Here is a 10453-nt window from a genome sequence, read left to right on the forward strand (position 1 = left end):
AGCTTGTAGCCTGCATGCTGGGACTTGGAATATACCATGAGTGATACTTTCCAATGTTTTTAGCAGCACTTGACCATGATGCCAGCAGAAGAAAATGCTGAAGAAAATGAAACAGACTCTTAAACCTGATTTAAAATAACTTCCATAGTATGGAAATGTATGTTTATTATCAAAATCATGCATCAATCTTGTACATTTATACATTAAACCAAATAAATGTTCATTACAAAAAAGTAGTCCATGGGCAATGTCTGGTGAAATTCATACATTGTATATATACTTTATTTTAAATATAATTTTTATATATATATGTATGTATATATATGTATGTATGTATGTATATGTATGTATTATGTTAGCAAGGCCTGTACTACAATACTACATGATTTTTAACACAAGTGATTAATCTTAGCTGCATAATAACCAATGAATCAGGTTTTGCTTCTGTCAAGTTGATATTCTCTCCAAATAAACTACAAATCATCAGAGGTCCTTTGCCAAAATTCAAATGACTCAGAAATCTGGTCATCTAATAAAAATTAAATGTACTTTCTTATTACCAACATATCATATCACTTTTCCTGAATATATTTTCACTAAACACCGAATGTATAACAATATTTAGTTAACAAAGTGGCAACAAAGCAGCAGAGCCATGTTACGCCCCAAAAATAATATTTTCTTTTACAAATGAACAAGACATACAGCATTCATAACTTTGTTACAAACTCAATTACTAGGGAAACAACAAACCTCTGAAATGTATTTCCTTACAATTCTCAAACTCTCTTCAATAATATTCGGTCATTTCGTACAAACACAAAGAAGCATTGATTAGATTTCAGAACAAAAAAATCTTAATCAGTGCTCAGAACGAAGGATCAAAGAGGTCTCTGGAGTAGTCATTAGTGGCGGTGGGTAAAGCAGAGTCTCCAGGCGTGTGTTTCATATCCACTTTCAGCTCATAGCCACCTGCTGAACTTTCAGACTTTTCGAGAGCAGAATCAGTATGATTAAATTCAGATTTTACCACCTGCAACCCTTGTCTGTTATTAGTATGGTTTTGCAGAACTCTGATATGGCTTGTACGAGTAATTCTTTTCTTAGACCAATGCATGCCTGACCATTTTTTGCTGAGTTTACTCCGCAGTCCATACGCGCACTGGATAGATGGATCCCCAATAGGAGTTGACTGCAGAGAAGGCGCAAAATGGAAACTCGAAATATTAGGCTCAGAAATGTTGATATCAGCAAGACGGTCTCGCGTGTTTGAATCAGTGTCAGAGACGGCGCTCTCAACCGCATCTAAAATGTTCATGCTGCTTTGGTGAAATAGGTCTGCTGAACAATTATAGGCATCCACATATCCACTCAACTGATTTTCTTGCTCTTTTCTGGCATGACTTTGCACGTTAATACCTCCATTTCTTTTTGAGACCACATCCTTTATGTCACAGGAGAGCAACTCCTTAGAGACATGTGATAGTTTTGTTCTATGTTTAGATGCTGAGGAGGTTTTTCGCTTTCTATTCTTTCTTTGTGACTTCTCATCATTAGTAACATCACGCAATGGTGTGAGAACAGCAAAGGAAGAGTGCAGTGACTGGATCTCAGAGGTATACCTGGGAATTGTATCATTTTCAAGCCGAACACTGTTTTCAGGCGTGGCTTGGTCTCTTTTACTGGTGGAACTCAGTATTTTCCGTTTAACAATCTGCGGCTCTATGCTGACAAAATCTCCTAAGGTTACTGACAGAGGTGCATCCTCTAAAGCAAAACTGGTGTGATTGAAAAGTGGCTTTTCAGGAAAAGCTGCATCACATTGGCTAAGACAGTCTTTTGAAGCCCAATGAATAAAAGATATGCTTTTCGATTCATGATCACAGGGTGCGGTTTTTACAGGGGACGTAGATGAAGCATTAAGCGAAGACTCGTGTGAGGTAGAGAGTCTGTTATGCTCTCTATGTTTTGATTCAGAAGGCTTGAAGGGACAGGATTTGGCTCCTTGCACACCACTTGACCACTGCAAGGTCAAAGGCTCTTGTGATTCATCATCCACTGAAACCTCTGTTAAAGAGCATGCTCTTGTTTCCTCTGGAGAGAAGCATAAAACCAGGTCTGACAGTGAATGCCATGGATGAGAGAGTGCTGATCTGTCACTGCTGCTTTCGGAGCATGAGTTCTGACATAGGGGCAGAGTGTGGTCAAAGCTGCTCACCGGGGAATCGTTCTGCTGCCTCTGACACCCAGCTTTTGCAGAACCGTCTGAGCGAGCATTTGCCTGCATAAGGTTTTGCAAGTATGCAAAAACAGTGACGCCCAGAAAAGCTCCATGAGGAATGACTTGACAGGCCACGAACCGCACTGATTCAGCAATGTGTTCGCCAAGTAAACAGCTCTCTGCATCACGGCCAGAAAGCTGCGAGACAGAAATACAAAAGAATTGACTAAGTCAAACTGAGATCTCGTTCCCTCCTCCCATTTTCTCCCCAATTTGGTCTTGACAATTTCCACTGTTCCACTGTTCTATCTGCCCTGTTCTGCATACATGAGTTCACAGACACCTGTGCAGGGTTCCCACTCCAAGTCAATTCCTAGACTTTTCCCTGACTTTCCCTGACCAAAATCTTGAATTGCCATGACCTACTGTATGAAGAATGGTATAATGTATTGCCTGGATACTGAGCAGAAAAAAACTAACTATTTTAAGCCATTAAATCTGTAAGCTCGATTTCCTGATTAACAGACATTTTCAGTGCAAAAAGTTTTCATTGCTTAAAAAGAACATATACTTATCTCATGACTAGTCTTTACACCTCATAAACAAAATGGTCCTAATTTCTTTAATGGAAATAAAATCAATTCATTTACAAGGTACCGGAAGCCATTTTAAGTACAGTTTAACCCATAACACCGTGTCACATTCAGCAAATGAGCACACTGTAAAAAAAAAAAAGAAAAAGAAAAGACTGATTATATCTATCTATCTATCTATCTATCTATCTATATTATATATATATATATATATATATATATATATATATCTCACATTTTAGCTAATACATTTGAAAATTTTACAAACACAATTCCCTGATATTTCCTTACTTCATCCCCAAATTTCCATGACTTTCCATGACTGGAATAGACTTTATTAAATTTCCATGACATTCCAGAAATTCCATGAGCCGTGGGAACCCTGCCTGTGATTGGCTAGTGTCGCTGTGATTGACAGGGGACACCGAGTATGTCATCCCTCCCACACAGAGAACATGGACAGTTTTGCTCTCTTGACTCCCAGCTACAGATGTGTGTGGCATTGACATGATTCGGACTTGTGATTTCCCGACTATATGGAAAAAAACAAATCCAAACTGAGGTCTCATTTTCATCTTGAATGAACTTGGTCTGTGTATAGACAACTAACGATCCGATCTCGCTCTTGTGTTTACCCCTGCTAATGATACATTTTCCATTTTCAATATTCTGTATTAATGAGATTATATTTCAACAGGCTGTAAATACAATATACTCTACAAAATATTAAAGCAGTTTTAGATATGCAGTAGATATTTAGTCTATTTTAATCAAACCCTGGTGCATTTGTCCACACTAATTTGTTGAATAAGTGTTAAAAGTGCTATCATACCTGAACCCTTACTTTTGTTTTACTCAATTTATTTATATTGTTTAACACCTCCTCTTCTAACAGGGACTTTACCCATGCTCATAGTTTTTAAACTGTGAAGCGAAAAAAAAACGTTACTCAAGGTCTTTTGTTGTCAAGTTCTCTGTTATACATTCTATGAGCATAGACTTTCTCTCCAATGCTAGCCTGATGTGAACATCTGTCCTCCTAAAATCTGATCCAAGTGCGAGACAGACAGCTGCCAGAGTGTCTCTATCCAATCACATCCTCATCATTTACACCTGATTTTTTTAAAATTGTGATGAAATGCTATCTGATCATAACCATTCATACAAGGTGTAAATAGGGCTGTGTTACGTTTAGAGTAGAGTACGAGAGTAAAGAAAAGACAGAATAGACAAACATACCTTAAATCCAAAAACGAAACATTTTCCAATAAAGCAATCCTCCACGGCTTTGATTAGTAGCTGTTGTAAACTCTGTGGTCCTTCGAACTTTTCTGACTCTACAAATCTGAAAAATCCAAACATAAAGCAAAGTGGGAAAGAAAATACAAGTGGGAAGTATGAACAGTTGTTCTCATAAATTTGCACAACCTGCAAAATGTTAATAATTAATAGCCACTGTTGGAAAGGGGTCAATTATGCAGAAGATGCTGGAAAAGCAAAGAATTTGCAGGACCTGGAGGATTTTTCTGAAGAACAGTGGGCAGTTTAACTGCTCAGGATAAACAAGGGACTCATGAATGACTATCACAAAACATAAAAACATCCAGGTAACAACACAAGGTATTAAGAATCAAGGGTATGTAAACTTTTGAACAGGTTCATTTGTGTAAATTCAGTTAGTATTGTGTCTTGTGGACTATATGTAAACATCTGTTATGTGAAATATGCAAAATGCAATTTTAATGATCCTCTAATCTTATTTTATTCTTGTAAAATAAGAATAAAATCTTTATCTAATAACATTTTGCAGATTCTCCAAGGGGTATGTACATTTATGAGCACAACTGTACATCATGGGAATTTAAAAGAACATTTAAGAAGCGTACCTCTGTAAACCGCTAGCAGTAATACCAAAAAAAGGATTCAGACAACCTCCAAAAACCGTCACTCCAAACAGACTTGTATCTCGAGACACTTTTAGTGACAGCCTGAATCTGTAGTCCACGTTTTGTGTATCACATATGAAGCCACACTTGTGACACCGGCTTCTGTAAGAGAATAAGTACACAGTCATTATTCTTATTCACACCATAGAGTCATTTGCTACGTTTTCATGCACATTAAATTCCGTTTACGGTCTGTACTCGGGTTGCAGCCATATTCCGAATATGATGTTTATATGTGCACAGGCATCGGAATATTCCCGTACACGTGATTAATGCAAGTATGCCCGAGTTGCCATTCCTAAATATTGACCCTACAGCTAAGCATCTGTTAGCACCCATAATTCCTTGAGAACTGAGAATGCGTATATATCTCCTTTCAGTGGATTTTTGGAATATGGCGTTTACATGCAACAAATTTCCGATTAAAACAGGCATATCCCAGGGGTCGGAATTGGAATTTGGGGAATCAGAATATTGTCTTAATCTGAATCGGTCAATCGGATTGTGGCGTTTACATGACTCATACTAATTAGAATATTGCCAAATTCTGATTACATTTAGGAATATTGATGTGCATGTAAACCTAATCACTGTCTCAATTCGGACTGGTCAGAAGGTGTTCATTAATTTTCTATAACAACAGCTCTGACAATATAAATAAATACATTATATATATATATATGTGTATATATATATATATATATATATATATATATATATATATATATATATATATATACATATACACACACATAATATATCAGACACTCCATATAAATGGATAAAATCTGTGTATAATCACTGATGTGGTGAAGTTTTTAGTGAGGAGATGTTTATCTAATATTTATGGAAGGAGGCTCCACTGGCAGGGCTATGAATAATTTTGTCACTCACGCATTTGAAAGAAAATTACATAAAAAACAAGTTATAATGAGAATACTTTTTTCCTGAGAGGAAATGCCCCCCCACCTGAAAAAACACGAATCATTGTGTGTAATGCTTTTTAAATCAGTCTTTCGAAGGAAAATGACTATATTGCCATTTATAAAACTCATTTGTAAATTGAGAAAAAATTCCTCTAACACAATTTGTATGACTTCAGAAATAAATACACACAGTTTATAGAGAGAATTAGAAAAAAGAAGCTCATAAAAAGAATTAGAAATCTATATAAACACCCTGTTATGAATTTGTAATTTGGATTTCAGTTAGTTTTTTCTTAGAAGTTATGTAAGTATGTAAGTTATGTAATACAACGGGAACCACTTGCCTTAAATTAGACTCCTCTGTTAATCTGGACAGACAGTATTTACAGCACGGATACACAAAGCGAGTGTCCTGCAGCGAGATTACAGTACAACTGAGGAGAACTCTTTTAGTGTTCATAAATACTCTGAAGAAGGAACATTACTATATAAATGGCGATTCATATACAAACAATTATGAATAAAACTGTAATAACTCTGACTATTGAAAACAGGAAACAACAGATAACGCAGGATTCGTCTTTGGTGGTAGCGCAGTGCCGCTGGAGGTGCGTTAGCGCCACCTACTGAACTGGAGGGTGGAACGTGGCGTGAGTTGTGGGCAGGAGATATACAGGTGCATCTAAAAAAAAACTAGAATATCGTAGAAAAGTTCATTCCACCCGTAATTTAATTCAAAAAGTAGAATTTTCATATATTCTAGATTCGTTACACATAAAGTGAAATATTTGAAGCCTTTTTTGTTTTAATCTTGATGGTTACAGCTTACAGCTCAGGAAATAAAAAAATCCAGTATCTCAAAAGTTCAGAATAAAGAATTTATAATACAGAAATGTTGACCTTCTGAAAAGTTTGTTAATTTATGCACTCAATACTTGAGTGCCCCTTTTGCACGATTTACTGCATCAATGCGGTGTGGCATGGAGGCATTCAGCCTGTGGGACTGCTCAGGTGTTTCTGTTTTGTTGAATGTACGTACATTTGTTTCTACTTATTTTTTAGTTATATAGTAATTTTCTAATTTGTCTGTACCCAAGCTTTGGCAATGCAAATGCTAATATTTGTCATGCCAATAAAGCAACCTTTTGACTTTGAGAGAGAGAGAGAGAGAGAGAGAGAGAGAAAGAGAGAGAGAGAGATGTACTTTATTGGTGCTTGAGGTGAAATCTGGGTGCTACAGCAGCAAAAGACATTGAACAGAAAGACAATATGTACAAATAATAATCAGACAGAGTAAGCATTCAAAACGTACACTATATGGCCACCTGACCATCACACCCATATGTGGTTCTTCCCCAAACTGTTGCCAAAAAAAGGAAGCAAACGATTGTATAGAATGTCTTTTTATGCTGTAGCATCAAGATCCTCTTCATTGGAACTAAAAGGCCCAAACCTGTTCCAGTATGATAATACCCCTATGCACAAAGCAAGGTCCATTAAGACATGCTTTGAAAAGTTTGGAGTGGAAAAACCGGAGTGACCTCCCTTGATCCCTGACCTCAAGCCCACTGAACAGCTCTGGGATGAACTGCAACGCTGACTGCGCACCTCCTTGCCTGACCTCACTAATGCTCTTGTGGCTGAATGAGCACAAATCCCCACAGCCACGTGCCAAAATTAGTGGTAAGCCTTCCCAGAAGAGTGGAGGTTATTATAATGGCAAAAGGGAGGGTGGGGGAAGGGCTGAATCTGCACTGTTTAAAAAGCTGTGCAAAAGATATCCCTGCTTAAAAAAAACCATTAGAAACCATCACAGAAATTCTAATGGTTTCCACCACAAATAACATTAAAACCATTACCATTATTGGTTCTTAATGCTAGCCACTAGACTTGACATGCCGGCACCAAAAGAAGGAAACAAATTACCAGTAGAAATGCACAGGGACATGACAGTTTTCATTAAAATCAATACAATTCCCATTATAACCATTATAACCGCAACAAATTCTATGAGGGTTTCTACTGCCCCCGACACCCCCCCCCAGCAGGGATGACAAGCTGCAGAAAACAATCTCACACAGATGTTCACAACAATCAACAACCTGTAGATCCAATAACTGTGGAGCTGACTGTATGCTGCAATCTATAAAATGCATTTGAAAATGAATGTTGGGGGAATAACAATTACTCCACACACTTTTTGTGACTTTATAAATAAAGATTTATATATATATAAAAAAGAGAAAACAATTGTTTTGTTTAAGTTGAATAAATAAAACAATAATTGAGTTTGTGTGTGATAAAGCTAAACACAAAAGCCTTTAAGTAAATTAACTTTGCTTATTGTGATAAATTTGTCATTTGCATTGTACAGAATGTAAAGTAAAATAGTGAACCAGTTTTATTCTCACTGTTTTCCTAGACTTTTAATGGCAATATTGCACTATATACAGTCACAACCGTGATATTTTCAATATATTTTTTAATGAAACTCATTCATATGTTTTATGTTGTTGTTGTTGTTGTTGTTGTTGTTGTTGTTGTTTTTCTTACGATTCTATGATTTTTGCCCTGAAACTGTACGAGACTTTATTCCGGAACCTTTCATCCAGAGCGTACGTACCAATCCGGACAAACACAGTGAAACACCGCGGGCTTTTAAAGACATTTTTGTTTGTTTGTTTTTATTTTATTTGCGGCTTCTGTATAAAAACTAGCGGTTTAAGTTGTACACAAACACGCTTTTGAATTGCCGCCAGCTAAATATTAAGATCGGGATGAAAGCGTAAAATGATGGTAAAAACACTTTAGCTGCCCTAGTTAACTTAACAACTTTGTACATAACGTTAAAAAATGAAAATGATTGTGATACAGGATGATTAGCTAACTATTTTTTTTTTTTTAGATCTCGTAAACATATGAAAATACGGGATTAAGAACAGGATTTCCTAATCGTAGACACTGTTGGCTGAAGAAATTGTTTTAAACATTTTAACGGACAGTTTGGGTGATGAATTGCCCATCAAGGACGTTCTACCTTGGACAGCATCCTATAACGAAGAAAAATGGGTAAGAAAAACCACCAGTGTCCAGCATCTTACTTTAAAAATGCTTCCATCTGTAACTGATTATTCCGATCACTTATGTGAATGCATTAAATCTATGGTTCTCACACTTCTTGTAGGCAGACACCACATTAACTGTAAAATAAATTCCACAGACCCCCTCAGTACACACACACACACACACACACACACACACACACATATATATATATATATATATATATATATATATATATATATATACACACACACACACACACACTTATATATCTATATATCTATATATATATATGTTTAATGAATACTTATATATATATATATATATATATATATATATATACACACACCTATATATATATATATATATATATATATATATATATATATATAGTATCTCACAAAAGTGAGTACACCCCTAACATTTTTGTAAATATTTGATTATATCTTTTAATGTGACAACACTGAAGAAATGACACTTTGCTACAATGTAAAGTAGTGAGTGTACAGCTTGTATAACAGTGTAAATTTGCTGTCCCCTCAAAATAACTCAACTGTATATATATATATATATATATATATATATATATATATATATATATATATATATATAATGAATACCATTTTCAAAGTGTACAATAATATTTTGGCTATTTGTTAGAGCCATAGAGCTTTCAATTCCTGTACTTTAATCTGACAGATACATTAAAATCAAGTCTACATTGGTTACAGGCTACTTGTTTTTTAAGTTATTGATGTTTAGGATAAACCCATTCAATTATATATACAAAGTGTAATCATTTATATGGAAGGAGTCTCCAGTGTCAGCACTTTGATCTTCACTTTGGTCTTCCATTAAAGGGAACTATAAACAGATTTTAAAAAGTATGATGTGTAATTTGGTAATAATTGAAAACATTGTAACTGTTGACAAATTGCTGTGGCATAAGAGGAATAAAACACTTCGGGATGTGCTGTACGTCTGGCTGGTGGTAATAACTCCGCTTCCTCACACCACCCCGTTGATTATTTTCCTATAGCATCCCAACCCCCAGTGTTTTATTCGTTTATCCGATTGATTACTTCCCCCCCCCATAGATTGCCTTTGGATGAAAAACCAACAACTAGACGTTCGAGCCGTCTCCATCACGCGCAGCCCTCTGAACGTGGACTACAGAAGAGGGGATGCTTTAACAGCACTTCTACTATGGTAAGTGTAAATGCTTGGGTACAAATGCACTGTTGTTTCATCTTATGGTCTAAAAAAAAAATCTACTTTCAGCAAAATGAGATGAAACAGTTGATGCCTGTTGATTCAACTTCAGTGAAGGATGCAGGGAATATAAAAGAGTCTAAATTGACTAAAGGAACATATGGTATGCCTGTGAAAGAACCTAAGTTACCAGAGAAAAGAGCTCACCTTTCCGAAATCAGTGAAAATGGTCATCATGAACCACAAGGACAAAGTGCAGAAAATATCAGGCCATCAGATCCAGCGCCATCATCACCCTTACTGGAAAATGGAAGAACTAAAATGCATGCAAAAAAAGCAAAGGACTGGAAGGACCTGGCACAAAGGTTGCTGTTCAGCGAAACCAAGAGCAGCAGCACAGGAAGGCAGAAGCGTGATCAGGAGGCAGAATTTGAGCATGCAACAGAAAGCTTTTCACCTCACAAAAAACTCCCAGACAACAGGCCGAAGTTG

The 10453-nt window shown here is 36.3% G+C and overlaps 1 protein-coding gene and 1 long non-coding RNA gene across 2 annotated transcripts; one reads left to right on the forward strand and one right to left on the reverse strand.

The window, feature by feature from the left end:
* Positions 1 to 134: 134 nt before the first annotated feature.
* Positions 135 to 6363, reverse strand: ddias (DNA damage-induced apoptosis suppressor). Its single transcript, XM_053649551.1, has 4 exons — positions 6031 to 6363; positions 4701 to 4862; positions 4054 to 4159; positions 135 to 2419 (listed from the first exon to the last, which is right to left on the reverse strand). The coding sequence occupies exons 1-4, from the start codon at positions 6144 to 6146 to the stop codon at positions 869 to 871; spliced, it is 1935 nt and encodes a 644-aa protein (XP_053505526.1). The 5' UTR covers positions 6147 to 6363; the 3' UTR covers positions 135 to 868.
* Positions 6364 to 8332: 1969 nt separating this feature from the next.
* LOC128622209 (uncharacterized) lies at positions 8333 to 10116 on the forward strand. Its single transcript, XR_008388365.1, has 4 exons — positions 8333 to 8482; positions 8592 to 8755; positions 9847 to 9958; positions 10031 to 10116. It is a non-coding gene; the product is annotated as an uncharacterized LOC128622209 (long non-coding RNA).
* Positions 10117 to 10453: the final 337 nt, after the last annotated feature.

This window comes from Ictalurus furcatus, chromosome 18 (genome assembly GCF_023375685.1).
Source record: "Ictalurus furcatus strain D&B chromosome 18, Billie_1.0, whole genome shotgun sequence".
Classification (NCBI taxonomy): Eukaryota; Metazoa; Chordata; class Actinopteri; order Siluriformes; family Ictaluridae; genus Ictalurus; species Ictalurus furcatus.

Excerpts from the sequence above, each read along its gene's own strand:
- ddias (XM_053649551.1), bottom strand. The coding sequence starts at position 6,146 with ATGAACACTAAAAGAGTTCTCCTCAGTTGTACTGTAATCTCGCTGCAG. Across the intron at positions 4,863-6,030 it reads ACAGAGGAGTCTAATTTAAG|AAGCCGGTGTCACAAGTGTG; the intron begins GCAAGTGGTTCC and ends ATTCTCTTACAG. Across the intron at positions 4,160-4,700 it reads ACTGCTAGCGGTTTACAGAG|ATTTGTAGAGTCAGAAAAGT; the intron begins GTACGCTTCTTA and ends TGGATTTTTCAG.